Here is a 20,461-nt window from a genome sequence, read left to right on the forward strand (position 1 = left end):
ACCCACAGAGTGTACCATCCATTAGTAGATATAACCCACAGAGTGTACCATCCATTAGTCGATATAACCCACAGAGTGTACCATCCGTTAGTAGATATAACCCAGAGTGTGCCATCCATTAGTAGATATAACCCACAGAGTGTAACATCCATTAGTAGATATAACCCACAGAGTACCATCCATTAGTAGATATAATCCACGGAGTGTACCATCCATTAGTAGATATAACCCACAGAGTGTACCATCCATTAGCAGATATAACCCACAGAGTGTACCATCCATTAGTAGATATAATCCACGGAGTGTACCATCCATTAGTAGATATAACCCACAGAGTGTACCATCCATTAGTAGATATAACCCACAGAGTGTACCATCCATTAGTAGATATAACCCAGAGTGTGCCATCCGTTAGTCGATATAACCCACAGAGTTTGCCATGCGTTAGTAGATATAACCCAGAGTGTACCATCCGTTAGTAGATATAACCCAGAGTGTGCCATCCATTAGTAGATATAACCCACAGAGTGTACCATCCATTAGTAGATATAACCCACAGAGTGTACCATCCATTAGTAGATATAACCCACAGAGTGTACCATCCATTAGTAGATATAACCCACAGAGTGTACCATCCATTAGCAGATATAACCCACAGAGTGTACTATCCATTAGCAGATATAACCCACAGAGAGTACCATCCATTAGTAGATATAACCCACAGAGTGTACCATCCATTAGTAGATATAACCCACAGAGTGTACCATCCATTAGTAGATATAACCCACAGAGTGTACCATCCATTAGTAGATATAACCCACAGAGTGTACCATCCATTAGTAGATATAACCCACAGAGAGTACCATCCATTAGTAGATATAACCCACAGAGTGTACCATCCATTAGTAGATATAACCCACAGAGTGTACCATCCATTAGTAGATATAACCCACAGAGTGTACCATCCATTAGTAGATATAACCCACAGAGTGTACCATCCATTAGTAGATATAACCCACAGAGAGTACCATCCATTAGTAGATATAACCCACAGAGTGTACCATCCATTAGTAGATATAACCCATAGTGTGCCATCCATTAGTAGATATAACCCACAGAGTGTACCATCCATTAGTAGATATAACCCACAGAGTGTACCAACCATTAGTAGATATAACCCACAGAGTGTACCATCCATTAGTAGATATAACCCACAGAGTGCACTATCCATTAGTCGATATAACCCATTGTGTGCCATCCGTTAGTAGATATAACCCAGAGTGTACCATCCGTTAGTAGATATAACCCAGAGTGTGCCATCCATTAGTAGATATAACCCACGGAGTGTACCATCCATGGTTAGTAGATATAACCCACAGAGTGTACCATCTATTTGTAGATATAACCCAGAGTGTACCATCTATGAGTAACAAATATCACCCGCAGAGTGTACCATCAATGAATAGTAGATATAACTCGTAGAGTCTACAATCCATATTTAGTAAAAAACACCCATAGTCTTCCATCCATGGTTAGTTGATATCACCTGAAGAGACTACGATCCATGTTTAGTAGATATCATCCATAGATTATAAGAGTGTTTCTCAACTCAAGTTCTCAAGACCCACCAACAGGTCATGTTTTCAGGATATCCTTAGTATTGCACAGGTGATAATTTCTTCACCTGATCAAGCATTAATTCCATTTCCTAAGCAAAAATCCTGAAAACATGACCTTCTGGTGAGTCTTGAGAACTCGAGTTAAGAAACACTGGACTAAACCATCCATAATTAGTAGGTATCTCCAGGAGAGTTCATCATCCATGAGTTATAGATATCACCCATAGAGTCTACCATCCATGATTAGTAGATATCACCTGTAGAGTCTACCATCCATGATTAGGAGATGTCACCTGTAGAGTCTACCATCTATGATTAGTAGATGTCACATGTAGAGTCTACCATCCATGATTAGATGTCACATGTAGAGTCTACCATCCATGATTAGTAGATGTCACCTGTAGAGTCTACCATTCATGATTAGTACTTTATTTTTTCTAGTGCTTTGATACTTCATGGGTTGGCTTATTTTTTTTTTTTACCAGAGACACCCCCTCCTCCATCAACTTAGTGTCTCCTAGCAGCTGGCTCAGAGTCACCACACTGATGCTGAGGATAGAGAAGACCCCCATCCAAATAGCACAGAATGGACCAGAACTGATAAGCTCAAGTGATCCAACAACCCAAGCCTCTCATAGTAGCTAGGATTACAGGTGTGCACCACAGCACCCATTCATGATTAGTAGTTGTCACCCATAGAGTCTACCATCCATGATTAGTAGATGTCACCTGTAGAGTCTACCTTCCATGATTAGTAGATGTCACCCATAAAGTCTACCATCCATGATAGTAGAAGTCACCCATAGAGTCTACCATCCATGAATAGTAGATGTCACCTGTAGACTCTACCATCCACGATTAGTAGATATCACCTGTAGAGTCTACCATCCACGATTAGTAGATGTCACCCATAAAGTCTACCATCCATGATTAGTAGATGTCACACATAGAGTCTACCATCCATGATTAGTAGATGTCACACATAGAGTCTACCATCCATGATTAGTAGATGTCACACATAGAGTCTACGATCCAAGATAAGTACATATCACCTGTAGAGTCTACCATCCATGATTAGTAGATATCACTTGTAGAGTCTACCATCCATGATTATAGAATCATAGAATAATAGAGTTGGAAGGGACCTTCTGGGTCATCTGGTCCAACCCCCTGCTCAAAGCAGGATTCACTAAATCATCCCAGACAGATGTCTGTCCAGCCTCTGTTTGAAAACTTCTATGGAAGGAGAACTCGCCACCTCTCGTGGCCGCCTGTTCCACTCATTGATCACCCTCACTGTCAAAAAGTTTTTTCTAATATCTAATCTGTGTCTCCTCTCATTCAGTTTCACCCCATTGCTTCTAGTCTTTCCTTGTGCAAATGAGAATAAGGATGATCCTTCTACAATGTGACAGCCCTTGAGATATTTGTAGACAGCTGTTAAGTCTCCTCTCAGTCTTCTCTTTTGCAAGCTAAACAGTCCCCAATCCTGTAACCATTCCTCATAGGACATGGTTTGTAGACCGGTCACCATTCTAGTCGCTTTTCTCTGAACTTGCTCCAGTTTTTTATGTATTTTTTAAAATGTGGTGCCCAAAACTGGACACAGTATTTCAGGTGAGGTCTGACCAAAGAGGAGTAGAGGGCAATAATGACTTCACGTGATCTAGACTGTATGCTTCTGTTAATACATCCCAGAATTGCATTTGCCTTTTTTTGCTGCTGCATCACACTGTTGACTCATGTTCAGTCTGTGATCTATTAGTATACCCAAGTATTTTTCACATGTGCTGTTGCTTAGCCCTATGCCTCCCATTCTGTATATGCTTTTTTCATTTTTATTGCCCAGATGTAGTACTTTGCATTTATCCTTGTTAAAAACCATTCTGTTAGTTGCTGCCCACTGCTCCAGTTTATTTATATCTTTTTGAATCCTCTCTCTCTTCTCTAGTATTAGCTATCCCTCCTAGCTTTGTGTCATCAGCAAAATAAATCAGTGTACCCTCAATTTCTTCATCTAAATCATTGATAAAAATGTTGAACAATACAGGGCCCAGGACAAAACCCTGTGGTACCCCACTTGAGACATTCTTCCAACTGGATGTGCAGCCATTTATGATCACTATTTTGGTCCGATCTGTCCATTCCACACTTAGTCATTTTTTCAATAAGGATGGTGTGAGATACTTTGTCAAATGCTTTGCTGAAGTCATGATATACTATATCTACAGCATTTCCCTGATCCACCCAGCCAGTGATTCTGTCATAGGAGGAAATTAAGTTAGTCTGACTTATTATTTACAAACCCATGCTGACTCTGGTTAATCACTTCATTCTTATCCAGGTACTTACATACATGTTGTTTAATAATTTGTTCAAAGATCTTTCCTGGTATGGAAGTCAGACCCACCAGCCTATAGTTCCCTGGGTCCATCTTCTTCCCCTTTTTGAAGATAGGAACAACATTTGCCCTTCTCCAGTCTTCTGGGACTTCTCCTGTTCTCTAAGAATTTTCAAAGATTATGGAGAGTGGTTCAAAAATTTCTTCTGCTATCTCCTTCAGTACTCTGGGGTGTAATTCATCTGGACCTGGAGACTAGAATTAATTTATGTTAGCTAAGTGTTTCTTCATTATCTTTCTGTTTATAGATATCCTGGATTCTTCTATTCCTTTAATAGGACAGTGAAAATCAGTTGATGTTACATTTCCTTTCTGAGAGAAAACAGATGCAAAATAGGAATTTAAAAGTTCGGCCTTCTCAACATCCTTTCTTACCATTTCATCATTTTCATCCTGTACAAATCCTATAGCATCTTTGACTTTTCTTTTACTTTTGACATATCCCCCAAATCCTTTTTTACTGAGTATTTTTATGAGATGTCATCACCTCTAGAGTCTACATCCATGATTAATAGATGTCATCCATAGTCTACCATCCATGATTAGTAGATGTCATCCTTAGTGTCTTCCATCCATGAATAGTAGATGTCACCTGTAAAGTCTACCATCCATGATTAGCAGATGTCACCTGTAGAGTCCACCATCCATGATTAGCAGATGTCACCTGTAGAGTCCACCATCCATGATTAGCAGATGTCACCTGTAGAGTCTGCCGTCCATGACTAGCAGATGTTACCTGTAGAGTCAACCATCCATGACCAGTAGATATCACCTGTAGAGTCTACCATCCATGATTATGAGATGTCTTCACCTGTAGAGTCTACCATCCATAAGTAGATGTCACCCATAGAGTCTACCAATCATGATTAGTAGATGTCACCTGTAGAGTCTACCATCCATGATTAGTAGATGTCATCCATAGAGTCTTCCATCCGTGATTAGTAGATGTCACCTGTAGAGTCTACCATCCATGATTAGATGTCAACTGTAGAGTCCACCATCCATGATTAGCAGATGTCACCTGTAGAGTATACCATCCATAATTAGTAGATATCACCTGTAGAGTCTACCATCCATGATTAGATGTCACTCATAGAGTCTACCATCCATGATTAGTAGATGACACCTGTATAGTCTACTATCCATGATTAGATGTCATCCATAGAGTGTTCCATCCATGATTAGTATATGTCATCCTTAGAGTCTTCCATCCATGATTAGTTGATATCACCTGTAGAGTCTACATCCATGATTATCAGATGTCACCTGTAGAATCTTCCATCCATGCTTATTAGATGTCACCCATAGTCTACCATCCATGATTAGATGTCACCTGTAGAGTCTACCATCCATGATTAGTAAATGTTATCCATAGAGTCTTCCATCCATGATTAGTAGATGTCACCTGTAGAGTATACCATCCATGATTAAATGTCACCTGAAGAGTCTGCCATCCATGATTAGCAGATGTCACCTGTAGTCTACCATCCATGATTAGTAGATATCACTTGTAGAGTCTACCATCCATGATTAGATGTCACCCACATAGTCTACCATCCATGATTAGTAGATGACACCTGTATAGTCTACTATCCATGATTAGATGTCATCCATAGTCTTCCATCCATGATTAGTAGATGTCATCTTTAGAATCTTCCATCCATGATTAGTAGATATCACCTGTAGAGTCTTGCATCCATGATTAGTAGATATCACCTGTAGAGTCTACATCCATGATTAGTAGATGTCAGCTGTAGAATTTTCCATCCATGATTAGTAGATATCACCTGTAGTCTTCCATCCATGATTAGTAGATATCACCCATAGTCTACCATCCATGATTAGTAGATGTCATCCTTAGAGTCTTCCATCCATGATTAGTAGATGTCACCCATAGTCTACCATCCATGATTAGTAGATATCACCCATAGTCTACCATCCATGATTAGTAGATGTCACCCGTAGTCTACCATCCATGATTAGTAGATATCACCCATAGTCTACCATCCATGATTAGTAGATGTCATCCTTAGAGTCTTCCATCCATGATTAGTAGATATCACCCATAGTCTACCATCCATGATCAGTAGATGTCACCCATACTCTACCATCCATGATTAGTAGATATCACCTGTAGTCTTCCATCCATGATTAGTAGATATCACCTGTAGTCTTCCATCCATGATTAGTAGATATTCTCCATAGAGTCTACATCCATGATTAGCAGATGTCACCTGTAGAATCTTCCATCCGTGATTAGTAGATATCACCTGTAGAGTCTATCATCCATGTTTAGTAGATGTCACCCATAGAGTCTACCATCCATGATAAGTAGATGTCACCTGTAGAGTCTACCATCCATGATTAGATGTCACCTGTAGAGTCTGCCATCCATGATTAGCAGATGTCACCTGTATAGTCTACCATCCATGATTAGTAGATATTACCTGTAGAGTCTACCATCCATGATTAGATGTCACCCATAGAGTCTACCATCCATGCTTAGTAGATGACACCTGTATAGTCTACTATCCATGATTAGATGTCATCCATAGAGTCTTCCATCCATGATTAGTAGATGTCATCCTTAGAGTTTTCCATCCATGATTAGTAGATATCACCTGTAGAGTCTACCATCCATGATTAGTAGATATCACCTGTCGAGTCTACATCCATGATTAGTAGATGTCACCCATAGTCTACCATCCATGATCAGTAGATATAATCCTTAGAGTCTTCCATCCATGATTAGTAGATATCACCTGTAGAGTCTATCATCCATGATTAGTAGATGTCACCCATAGTCTACCATCCATGATTAGTAGATATCACCTGTAGAGTCTATCATCCATGATTAGTAGATGTCACCCATAGTCTACCATCCATGATTAGTAGATGTAATCCTTAGAGTCCTCCATCCTTGATTAGTAGATATCACCTGTAGAGTCTACCATCTATGATTAGTAGATGTCACCCATAGAGTCTACCATCCATGATTAGTAGATGTCACCTGTAGAGTCTACCATCCTTGATTAGTAGATGTCATCCATAGTCTACCATCCATGATTAGTAGATGTCATCCTTAAAGTCTTCCATCCATGATTAATAGATATCACTTGTAGTCTTCTATCCATGATTAGTAGATACCACCTGTAGAGTCTAACATACATGATTAGTAGATGTCATTCATAGAGTCTACCATCCATGATTAGTAGATGTCACCTGTAGAGTCTACCATCCATGATTAGATGTCACCCATAGTCTACCATCCATGATTAGTAGATGTCATCCTTAGAGTCTTCCATCCATGATTAATAGATATCACCTGTAGTCTTCCATCCATGATTAGTAGATATCACCTGTAGAGTCTACCATCCATGATTAGTAGATGTCACCCATAGTCTACCATCCATGATTAGTAGATGTCATCCTTAGAGTCTTCCATCCATGATTAATAGATATCACCTGTAGTCTTCCATCCATGATTAGTAGATGTCATTCATAGAGTCTACCATCCATGATTAGTAGATGTCACCTGTAGAGTCTACCATCCATGATTAGATGTCACCCATAGTCTACCATCCATGATTAGTAGATGTCATCCTTAGAGTCTTCCATCCATGATTAATAGATATCACCTGTAGTCTTCCCTCCATGATTAGTAGATATCACCTGTAGAGTCTACCATCCATGATTAGTAGATGTCACCTATAGTCTACCATCCATGATTAGTAGATGTCATCCTTAGAGTCTTCCATCCATGATTAATAGATATCACCTGTAGTCTTCCATCCATGATTAGTGGATATCACCTGTAGAGTCTACATCCATGATTAGTAGATGTCAGCCATAGTCTACCATCCATGATTAGTAGATATTACCTGTAGAGTCTACCATCCATGATTAGATGTCAATCATAGAGTCTACCATCCATGCTTAGTAGATGACACCTGTATAGTCTACTATCCATGATTAGATGTCATCCATAGAGTCTTCCATCCATGATTAGTAGATGTCATCCTTAGAGTCTTGCATCCATGATTAGTAGATATCACCTGTAGAATCTTCCATCCATGATTAGATGTCACCCATAGTATACCATCCATGATTAGTAGATGTCACCTGTAGAGTTTACCATCCATGATTGGTAGATGTCACCCATAGTCTACCATCCATGATTAGTAGATGTCATCCTTAGAGTCTTCCATCCAAGATTAATAGATATCACCTGTAGTCTTCCATCCATGATTAGTGGATATCACCTGTAGAGTCTACATCCATGATTAGTAAATGTCAGCCATAGAGTCTACCATCCATGATAAGTAGATGTCACCTGTAGAGTCTACCATCCATGATTAGATGTCAACCATAGAGTCTACCATCCATGCTTAGTAGATGACACCTGTATAGTCTACTATCCATGATTAGATGTCATCCATAGAGTCTTCCATCCATGATTAGTAGATGTCATCCTTAGAGTCTTGCATCCATGATTAGTAGATATCACCTGTAGAATCTTCCATCCATGATTAGTAGATGTCACCCATAGTCTACCATCCATGATCAGTAGATGTCACCCATACTCTACCATCCATGATTAGTAGATGTCATCCTTAGAGTCTTCCATCCATGATTAATAGATGTCACCTGTAGAATCTTCCATCCATGATCAGTAGATATCATCCATAGTCTACCATCCATGATTAGTAGATATCACCTGTAGAGTCCACATCCATGATTAGTAGATGTCACCCATAGTCTACCATCCATGATCAGTAGATGTCATCCATAGTCTACCATCCATGATTAGTAGATGTCATCCTTAGAGTCTTCCATCCATGATTAGTAGATGTCACCTGTAGAATCTTCCATCCATGATCAGTAGATATCATCCATAGTCTACCATCCATGATTAGTAGATATCACCTGTAGAGTCTACATCCATGATTAGTAGATGTCACCCATAGTCTACCATCCATGATTAGTAGATATCACCCATACTCTACCATCCATGATTAGTAGATGTCATCCTTAGAGTCTTCCATCCATGATTAGTAGTTATCACCCATAGTCTACCATCCATGATTAGTAGATGTCATCCTTAGAGTCTTCCATCCATGATTAGTAGATGTCACCCATAGTCTACCATCCATGATTAGTAGATGTCATCCATAGTCTACCATCCATGATTAGTAGATATCATCCTTAGAGTCTTCCATCCATGATTAGTAGATGTCACCTGTAGTCTTCCATCCATGATTAGTAGATGTCACCTGTAGTCTACCATCCATGATTAGTAGATGTCATCCTTAGAGTCTTCCATCCATGATTAGTAGATGTCACCTGTAGAATCTTCCATCCATGATCAGTAGATATCATCCATAGTCTACCATCCATGATTAGTAGATATCACCTGTAGAGTCCACATCCATGATTAGTAGATGTCACCCATAGTCTACCATCCATGATCAGTAGATGTCATCCATAGTCTACCATCCATGATTAGTAGATGTCATCCTTAGAGTCTTCCATCCATGATTAGTAGATGTCACCTGTAGAATCTTCCATCCATGATCAGTAGATATCATCCATAGTCTACCATCCATGATTAGTAGATATCACCTGTAGAGTCTACATCCATGATTAGTAGATGTCACCCATAGTCTACCATCCATGATTAGTAGATGTCATCCTTAGAGTCTTCCATCCATGATTAGTAGTTATCACCCATAGTCTACCATCCATGATTAGTAGATGTCATCCTTAGAGTCTTCCATCCATGATTAGTAGATGTCACCCATAGTCTACCATCCATGATTAGTAGATGTCATCCATAGTCTACCATCCATGATTAGTAGATATCATCCTTAGAGTCTTCCATCCATGATTAGTAGATGTCACCTGTAGTCTTCCATCCATGATTAGTAGATGTCACCTGTAGTCTACCATCCATGATTAGTAGATGTCATCCTTAGAGTCTTCCATCCATGATTAGTAGATGCCACCTGTAGAATCTTCCATCCATGATCAGTAGATATCATCCATAGTCTACCATCCATGATTAGTAGATATCACCTGTAGAGTCTACATCCATGATTAGTAGATGTCACCCATAGTCTACCATCCATGATCAGTAGATGTCATCCATAGTCTACCATCCATGATTAGTAGATGTCATCCTTAGAGTCTTCCATCCATGATTAGTAGATGTCACTTGTAGAATCTTCCATCCATGATCAGTAGATATCATCCATAGTATACCATCCATGATTAGTAGATATCATCCATAGTATACCATCCATGATTAGTAGATATCACCGATACTCTACCATCCATGATTAGTAGATGTCACCCATACTCTACCATCCATGATTAGTAGATGTCATCCTTAGAGTCTTCCATCCATGATTAGTAGATATCACCCATAGTCTACCATCCATGATTAGTAGATGTCATCCTTAGAGTCTTCCATCCATGATTAGTAGATGTCACCCATAGTCTACCATCCATGATTAGTAGATATCACCCATAGTCTACCATCCATGATTAGTAGATGTCACCCGTAGTCTACCATCCATGATTAGTAGATATCACCCATAGTCTACCATCCATGATTAGTAGATGTCATCCTTAGAGTCTTCCATCCATGATTAGTAGATATCACCTGTAGAGTCTTCCATCCATGATTAGTAGATGTCACCCATAGTCTACCATCCATGATCAGTAGATGTCACCCATACTCTACCATCCATGATTAGTAGATGTCACCCATAGTCTACCATCCATGATCAGTAGATGTCATCCTTAGAGTCTTCCATCCATGATTAGTAGATGTCACCCATAGTCTACCATCCATGATCAGTAGATGTCACCCATACTCTACCATCCATGATTAGTAGATGTCACCCATAGTCTACCATCCATGATCAGTAGATGTCATCCTTAGAGTCTTCCATCCATGATCAGTAGATGTCATCCTTAGAGTCTTCCATCCATGATTAGTAGATGTCACCTGTAGAATCTTCCATCCATGATCAGTAGATATCATCCATAGTATACCATCCATGATCAGTAGATGTCACCCATAGTCTACCATCCATGATCAGTAGATGTCATCCTTAGAATCTTCCATCCATGATTAGCAGATGTCACCTGCAGATTACCGAGTGCTGTCCAGATGTCAGATCCCAGTACTTTTCTGGCATCCAACCCCCCTGAATGTGTCTCCCTGGGGATAAGCAGGACTGGAACTGTGTGACCGCCCCATTTGCCATCTCCACAAGAGGAGTCCAGTCCATTAAATCATAAAAGTTCCACATTTTTGGCTATAAACATTTATTTACATTGTGTGGAGATTGTTGAGACGTCTCCTTGGGTTTCGCCTTGTGCTTCTGTAAGATTCTGTCTGATTTGTTGGCAAGTAGTCTACGTGCCACCATTAAGGTTCCATCCTCTGTTTCCTCAGTCGCTGGTGATCACTAATGCCGCAAAGCGCTCATCTACGGTGGGAGAAGTGGTGAATCTGATGTCGGTGGACGCTCAGCGTTTCCAGGACCTGACCATATTCCTGAACATGTTGTGGTCGGCTCCTCTGCAGATCTGCCTGGCGCTGTACTTCCTCTGGCAGGTAGTGATCACCTTGTAAGAGGAAAGCACAAAGCTGTGATAATACCTCCACTCCTCCTTGTATGTGACTGGTCAGATCTGAGTCCCTTCCTCTTTCAGAACCTGGGACCCTCGGTGTTGGCCGGAGTTGCCGTCATGGTTCTTCTTATCCCCATTAATGCCTTTATTGCCATGAAAACCAGAGCCTTCCAGGTAAACGACGACTATAGGGGCTTATGTTCTATATGTTCCCCCAAAATTAGTTAGTTATGGGTGTGGTGTAACTGGTGGACCCCTGCTGGAAATGCTGGTGCTACACTTGCCTCCTGCTGGAGATGATGGTGCTACACTGCCCCCTGCTGGAAATGCTAGTGCTACACTGCCCCCTGCTGGAAATGCTAGTGCTACACTGCCTCCTGCTTAAGATCCTGGTGCTACACTGCCCCCTGCTGGAGATGATGGTGCTATACTGCCCCCGTCTGGAAATGATAGTGCTAAACTGCCCCCTGCTGGAAATGCTAGTGCTACACTGCCCCCTGCTGGAAATGCTAGTGCTACAGTGCCTCCTGCTTAAGATCCTGGTGCTACACTGCCCCCTGCTGGAGATGATGGTGCTATACTGCCCCCGTCTGGAAATTATAGTGCTAAACTGCCCCCTGCTGGAAATGCTAGTGCTACACTGCCTCCTGCTTAAGATCCTGGTGCTACACTGCCCCCTGCTGGAGATGATGGTGCTATACTGCCCCCGTCTGGAAATGCTAGTGCTACACTGCCCCCTGCTGGAAATGCTAGTGCTACACTGCCTCCTGCTTAAGATCCTGGTGCTACACTGCCCCCTGCTGGAGATGATGGTGCTATACTGCCCCCGTCTGGAAATGATAGTGCTAAACTGCCCCCTGCTGGAAATGCTAGTGCTACACTGCCCCCTGCTGGAAATGCTAGTGCTACAGTGCCTCCTGCTTAAGATCCTGGTGCTACACTGCCCCCTGCTGGAGATGATGGTGCTATACTGCCCCCGTCTGGAAATGATAGTGCTAAACTGCCCCCTGCTGGAAATGCTAGTGCTACACTGCCCCCTGCTGGAAATGCTAGTGCTACAGTGCCTCCTGCTTAAGATCCTGGTGCTACACTGCCCCCTGCTCGAGATAATGTTGCTGCTCTCCCCTCTGCTGGAGATGCTAGTGCTGCACTGTCCCCTGCTGGAGATGTTGGTGCTGCACTTGCTCCTTGCTGGAGATCACTGATGTGGTACTGCTCCTGCTGGAAATGCTGCTCTGCCCCCTGCTGGAGATGCTGGTACTGCTCTGCCACCTGCTTGAGCTACACTGCCCCTGCTGGAGATGCTGATACTGCACTGTCCCATGCTGGTACTACACTGCCCCTTGCTGGAGATCACTGGTGCTGCACTGCCCCTGCTGGAGATCTCTGATGCTTCACTGCCCCCTGCTGGAGATCACTGGTGCTGCACTACCCCCCTGCTGGAAATGCAGCTGCTGCACTGACCCTGCTGGAGATGCTGGTGCTGCACTGCCCCCAGTTGAAGATGCTGGTGCTGTTCTGCCCCCTGCTGGAGATCTTTGGTATTGCTCTGCCCTCTGCTGGAGATGTTGGTGCTGCACTGCCACCTGCTGGCGATCACTGGTGCTGCACTGCCCCTGCTGGCGATCACTGGTGCTGCACTGCCCCTGCTGGTGACCACTGGTGCTGCACTGCCCCTGCTGGTGATCACTTGTGCTGCACTGCCCCTGCTGGCGATCACTGGTGCTGCACTGCCCCTGCTGGTGATCGCTGGTGCTGCACTGCCCCTGCTGGTGATCACTTGTGCTGCACTGCCCCTGCTGGCGATCACTGGTGCTGCACTGCCCCTGCTGGTGATCGCTGGTGCTGCACTGCCCCTGCTTGCAATCACTAGTGCTGCACTGCCCCCTGCTGGCGATCACAGGTACTGCACTGCTCTGATCCCATGATACCTCCCCCGCTGTCGGTTCCAGGTGGAGCAGATGCAGTACAAGGATTCCCGGATAAAGCTGATGAACGAGATCCTGAACGGTATGAAGGTGCTGAAGCTTTATGCCTGGGAGCCGTCCTTCTCCCAGAAAGTCCTGGAGATCCGCAGCAGAGAGCTCAGCGTCCTGAGGAAGACTGCGTACCTTGGGGCACTGTCTAGCTTCGCCTGGACCAGCGCGCCATTCCTGGTAAGACTGTGGGACTACAGCTACCAGCACTCCCGCTGAGGGTTGTAGTAGTGATTACACCTGCCCCTCCGTTGTATTCCAGGTGGCGCTGACCACATTTGCCGTCTACGTGTCCGTGGATGAGAAGAACATTCTGGACGCAGAGAAGGCGTTCGTCTCCCTCTCACTCTTCAACATCTTAAGATTTCCACTCAGCATGCTGCCCCAAGCCATCAGCAACCTCGTCCAGGTACTGAAAGTCCGCTAATCCGGCATGTCTGATAATCCACAACGAAGTCACTGTATAATGGAGCAATTACGCCATGTCTGATAATCTGGCACCTATCAGGTCCCTTAATACTGATAACGTCTGATAATCTAGCTCCTGTCAGGTCCATTAATACTGATAACATATGAAAATCCAGCACCTGCCAGATCCACTAGTACTGATAATGTCTGATAATCCGGCACCAGTCAGGTCTATTAATACTGATAACGTCTGATAATCCGGCATCTGTCAGGTCCATTAATACTGATAACGTCTCATAATCCGGCATCTGTCAGCTCCACTAATACTGATAACATCTGATAATCCAGCACCTGTCAGGTCCATTAATACTGATAACATCTGATAATCCAGCACCTGTCAGGTCCATTAATACTGATAACATCTGATAATCCGGCACCTGTAAGATCCATTAATACTGATCACATCTGATAATCCGGCACCTGTCAGGTCCATTAATACTGATCACATCTGATAATCCGGCACCTGTCAGGTCCATTAATACTGAAAACATCTGTTAATCCGGCATCTGTGAGCACCATTAATACTGATACCATCTGATAATCCGGCACCTGTTAGCTCCACTAATACTGATACCATCTGATAATCCGGCACCTGTTAGCTCCACTAATACTGATAACATCTGATAATCCGGCACCTGTTAGCTCCACTAATACTGATAACATCTAATAATCCGGCACCTTTCAGCTCCATTTCTGACAGAATTGCAGTAACATTCCTTTAATCCACCATCAGAACCATAAAAGCTGGATTATCAGATGTTTGTCGGTTGTTGCTCTAGATTATCGAATGCTGGATTACAGGACAGATGTGACTTGTGTACCCCATTCTCTCTTCCCCCCCAGGCCAGCGTCTCCACTAAGCGGATACAGAACTTTTTGGCCAATGATGAGCTGGACCCTAGTGCGGTCAGTAAGGAGAAGTCAGTGAGCGGTGAGACCCCCGACAGCTCTGAGTCCGGGATATAAAGGGGCATGCCTTCAGTCTGATACTCCGGAAAGTCTGATAATCCAGCAGCCATTCTGTCCTTTCTTCCCAGGCATCGCCATCGCAGTACAAAATGGGACATTCAGCTGGGCGCGATCCAGTGACCCGGTACTGAGCAAGTAAGAGGCGCAGAGTCACCCGGTGCCGATCCCTGACCAGAGATAATGAACGGAGGGCCCTGGTTACATGCTCGGCCAGGACCCTCCTTCAGGGCCGGTTTTAGAAAAACTGGGGCCCCAAATGCTGACATATTGCCCCATCACAGAAACATTTTGGCTGTAGTTACGTGTGCTGAGTTCAGGCCGTTAAACGAGCAATAGACAATATTGAAGTCGTTCAATGCTTGTTTCCCGGCCTCTTTACATTGGCTGAGGAACAATGATGGGGACAGATGGTCCTCGATACAGTTAATGCAGGTCCCATATAGTATAATGCAGCCCCCTCATAGAGTATACTGCAGCTCCCTTCTGAGTATAATGCAGCCCCTCTCATAGAGTATACTGCAGCCCCCTTCTGAGTATAGTGCAGCCCCCTCAGAGTGTACTGCAGCTGCCCCACAGAGTATAAAGCAGCCACCCAATAGAGTATACTGCAGCCTCCTTCTGAGTATAAAGCAGCACCCACAGAGTATACTGCAGCCCCCCTCAGAGTATACTGCAGCCCCCCTGAGTATAGTATTGTAGCCCCCTCAGAATATAATGCAGCCCCCTCATAGAGTATAATGCAGCCCTCTCAGAGTATAATACAGCCCCCCCCCACACAGTAAAATGCAGCCCCCTCAGAGTATAATGCACTCCCCTCATAGAATATAATGTAGCCCCCCTCATAGAGTATAGTACAACCCCCTCATAAAGCATAATGCAGCCCCTCAGAGTATAATGCAGTCCCCCCATAGAGTATAATGCAGTCCACTCATAGAGTATAATGCAACCACCTCATAAAGTATAATGCATCCCCCTCAGAGTATAATGCAGCCCCCTCACAGTATAATGCTTCCCCCTCAGAGTATAATGAAACCCTCTCATAGAGTATAATGCTGCCCGCTCAGAGTATAATGCAGCCCCCTCAGAGTATAATGTAACCGTCTCATAGAGTATAATGCAGCCCACTCAGGGTATAATGCAGCCCCCTCAGAGTATAATGCAGCCTCCTCATAGAGTATAATGCAGTCCCCTCAGAGTATAATGCTGCCCCCTCAGAGTATAATGCTGCCCCCTCAGAGCATAATGCTGCCCTCTTACAGTATAATGCTGACCCCTCAGAGCATAATGCTGCCCCCTCAGAGTATAATGCAGCCCCCCTCAGAGTATAATGCTGCCCCCTCAGAGCATAATGCAGCCCCCCTCAGAGTATAATGCAGCCCCCCTCAGAGTATAATGCAGCCCCCCTTAGAGTATAATGCAGCCCCCCTTAGAGTATAATGCTGCCCCCTCAGAGTATAATGCTGCCCCCTCAGAGCATAATGTTGCCCCCTCAGAGTATAATGCTGCCCTGTCGCAGTATAATGCTGCCCCCTCAGAGCATAATGTTGCCCCCTCAGAGTATAATGCTGCCTCCTCACAGTATAATGCAGCCTGTTGTGAACTCTGTTTTTGGGCTTCCTCTTGTGGTCACAAGTGGTACTGTGTGAGTTCTATCTTTGGGCTCCCTCTGGTGGATCTTTTTGTCATTCTGCAGGTTTGTGGCTGGTATCAGCTGTCTCGTTATCTGCTAGTTGGTTTCCTATTTAGCTCACCTGGACCTTCAGTCCTTGCCTGCTGTCAATGTTTTCAGTGCGTTTCTGATTCCTCATGACTTCAGTCTCTTCAGGAGAAGCTAAGTTTCTGTTGCTCATTTTTTGATCTTCAGTGTTCAATATGTTTCTTGGTTTATTACCTGTCCTTGTCCAGCTTTCTAATATGTGATTTCCTCGCTTGCTGGTAGCTCTAGGGGGCTGAGTTGCTCCCCTCACACCGTTAGTTGGTGTGGGGGTTCTTGTATTCTCAGCGTGGATTTTTTGTATAGGGTTTTCTACTGACCGCACAGTTTCCTATCTGTCTTCTGCTTTCTAGTATTAGTGGGCCTCATTTGCTGAATCTGTTTTCATTTCTACGTTTGTGTTTTCCCCTTACCTCACCGTTATTATCTATTGGGGGCTTCCTATATCTTTGGGGGTATTTCTCTGAGGCAAGTGAGGTCTTACTTTCTTTTCTCTAGGGGTAGCTAGTTTCTCAGGCTGCGTCGAGACGTCTAGTAATTTAGGCACGTTCACCGGCTACCTTTAGTGTGTTTGGTTAGGATCAGGATTGCGGTCAGTCCAGTTACCACCTCCCTAGAGCTCGTTCATGTTCAGTTACTTAGCTCGTCCATTCTGTGATCCTCAGCCACTAAGGATCATAACAGTACAGCAGGCCAAAAAGTGTTTAATGCATCGCAGAAGTGGGATAAGAGAAGTCCTGAATGCAAATTATTTTTTTTTCTTCTCCCTTTGCTGCAGTCTGTCCAGCTTCTCTCATCCCCTTAATCTCTGGGTGGCTTTGAGTTCAGCTGCAGACATGGATATTCAGAGTCTGACTTGTGGATCATCTTGCTGCAAGGGTGCAAAGCATTCAGGATTTTGTTGTTCACAGTCCTATGTCAGAGCCTAAAATACCTATTCCTGAGTTGTTTTCTGGAGATAGATCTAGGTTTCTGAATTTTAAGAATAATTGTAAATTATTTCTTTCCTTGAGACCTCGTTCCTCTGGTGATTCCGCTCAGCAAGTTAAAATTGTTATCTCCTTGTTGCGTGGCGACCCTCAGGATTGGGCTTTCTCCCTGGTGCCAGGAGAACCTGCATTGCTAAATGTGGATGCATTTTTTCTGGCGCTTGGACTGCTTTATGAGGAGCCTAACCTTGAGATTCAGGCAGAAAAGGCTTTGCTGGCTCTCTCTCAAGGTCAGGATGAAGCAGAGGTGTATTGTCAAAAATTTAGGAAATGGTCGGTGCTTACTCAATGGAATGAGTGTGCTCTGGCTGCAAATTTCAGAGAGGGTCTTTCTGAAGCCATTAAGAATGTTATGGTGGGGTTCCCCACGCCTGCTAGTCTGAATGACTCAATGGCTTTGGCCATTCAGATTGATCGGCGTTTGCGGGAGCGCAAATCTGCGCACCATCTGGCGGTGTTTTCTGAGCAGAGACCTAAGTCTATGCAATGTGACAGAATTCTGACCAGAATTGAGCGGCAAAGTCATAGACGTCAAAATGGGTTGTGCTTTTACTGTGGTGATTCTACTCATGTTATCTCAACATGCTCTAAGCGCTTAAAAAAAACCGCTGAATCTGTCACCATTGGTACTATACAGCCTAAATTCATTTTGTCTGTTACTTTAATTTGTTCTTTGTCATCCTACTCGGTTATGGCTTTTGTGGACTCAGATGCTGCCCTGAATCTGATGGATTTGTCGTTTGCCAGGCGCTGTGGTTTGGTCCTGGAGCCTTTGGAATTCCCTATTCCACTGAGGGGAATTGATGCTACGCCACTGGCTGAGAATAAACCTCAGTATTGGACTCAGGTGACCATGTGCATGACTCCTGTACATCAGGAGGTGATTCGCTTTCTTGTCCTGCATAATTTGCATGATGTTGTCGTGTTGGGTCTGCCATGGCTGCAGGCCCATAATCCAGTCCTGGATTGGAAAGCTATGTCTGTGTCAAGTTGGGGTTGCCAGGGGATTCATGGCGATGCTCCTTTGGTGTCAATTGCTTCTTCCACTCCTGCTGAGGTCCCTGAGTTTTTGTCAGACTACCAGGATGTATTTGATGAGCCCAGATCTGGTGCCCTGCCTCCTCATAGGGATTGTGATTGTGCTATAAATTTGATTCCTGGTAGTAAGTTCCCTAAGGGACGACTTTTTAATTTGTCTGTACCAGAACATGCCGCTATGCGGAGTTATATAAAGGAGTCTTTGGAGAAGGGACATATTCGCCCATCCTCTTCCCCTCTTGGTGCAGGATTCTTTTTTGTGGCCAAGAAGGATGGTTCTCTGAGACCTTGTATAGATTATCGTCTTCTAAATAAAATCACGGTCAAATTTCAGTATCCTTTGCCATTATTGTCTGATCTGTTTGCTCGGATTAAGGGGTCCAGTTGGTTCACCAAGATAGATCTTCGTGGTGCGTATAACCTTGTGCGTATTAAGCAGGGGGATGAATGGAAAACAGCATTTAATACGCCCGAAGGCCATTTTGAGTACTTGGTGATGCCTTTTGGACTCTCTAATGCTCCTTCTGTGTTTCAGTCCTTCATGCATGACATCTTCCGAGAATATCTGGATAAATTTATGATTGTGTATCTGGATGACATTTTGGTCTTTTCTGAGGATTGGGAGTCCCATGTGAAGCAGGTCAGGATGGTTTTTCAGGTCCTGCGTGCTAATGCCTTATTTGTGAAGGGCTCAAAATGTCTCTTCGGAGTCCAGAAGGTTTCCTTTTTGGGTTTTATTTTTTCTCCTTCTACCAGTCAAGGTCCAGGCTATTCATGACTGGACTCGGCCTACATCTGTTAAGAGTCTTCAGAAGTTCTTGGGTTTTGCTAATTTTTACCGTCGCTTCATTGCTAATTTTTCTCGCGTGGTTAAACCCTTGACGGATTTGACCAAGAAGGGTTCTGATGTGACTAATTGGTCTCCTGCAGCCGTGGAAGCCTTTCAGGAGCTGAAGCACCAGTTTTCTTCGGCTCCAGTTTTATGTCAGCATGATATCTCTCTTCCTTTTCAGGTCGAGGTTGATGCTTCTGAGATTGGAGCAGGGGCTGTTTTGTCGCAGAGAAGCTCGGATTGCTCGGTTATGAAGCCTTGTGCTTTCTTTTCAAGGAAGTTTTCGCCTGCCGAGCGGAATTATGATGTTGGTAATCGGGAGTTGTTGGCTATGAAGTGGGCATTTGAGGAGTGGCGACATTGGCTCGAGGGAGCTAAGCATCATGTGGTGGTCTTGACTGATCACAAAAATCTGATTTATCTCGAGTCTGCCAAACGGCTGAATCCTAGACAGGCTCGTTGGTCGTTGTTTTTCTCACGTTTCGATTTCGTGGTCTCGTACCTGCCTGGTTCGAAGAACGTGAAGGCTGATGCTCTTTCTAGGAGTTTTGTGCCTGACTCTCCAGGAGTTTCAGAGCCGGCAGGTATCCTCAGAGAGGGAGTGATTTTGTCTGCCATTTCCCCAGATTTGCGACGAGTGCTGCAGGAATTTCAGGCGGATAGACCTGACCGTTGCCCACCAGAGAGACTGTTTGTCCCAGATAGATGGACCAACAGAGTTATTTCCGAAATTCATTCTTCGGTGTTGACAGGTCATCCTGGGATTTTTGGTACCAGAGATTTGGTGGCTAGATCCTTCTGGTGGCCTTCC

The 20,461-nt window shown here is 43.8% G+C and overlaps 1 protein-coding gene across 1 annotated transcript in view; it reads left to right on the top strand.

The window, feature by feature from the left end:
* Positions 1-20,461, top strand: part of ABCC3 (ATP binding cassette subfamily C member 3) — a 145,350-nt gene that overhangs the window by 108,599 nt on the left and 16,290 nt on the right. Inside the window, exons 10-15 of the mRNA XM_077254749.1 lie at positions 11,486-11,647; positions 11,746-11,838; positions 13,617-13,820; positions 13,903-14,049; positions 14,952-15,039; positions 15,146-15,212. Coding sequence (XP_077110864.1) covers positions 11,486-11,647; positions 11,746-11,838; positions 13,617-13,820; positions 13,903-14,049; positions 14,952-15,039; positions 15,146-15,212 — 761 coding nt within the window. The remainder of the gene's footprint in view (positions 1-11,485; positions 11,648-11,745; positions 11,839-13,616; positions 13,821-13,902; positions 14,050-14,951; positions 15,040-15,145; positions 15,213-20,461) is intronic.

Source organism: Ranitomeya variabilis, chromosome 4, assembly GCF_051348905.1.
Source record: "Ranitomeya variabilis isolate aRanVar5 chromosome 4, aRanVar5.hap1, whole genome shotgun sequence".
NCBI classification, from domain to species: Eukaryota; Metazoa; Chordata; class Amphibia; order Anura; family Dendrobatidae; genus Ranitomeya; species Ranitomeya variabilis.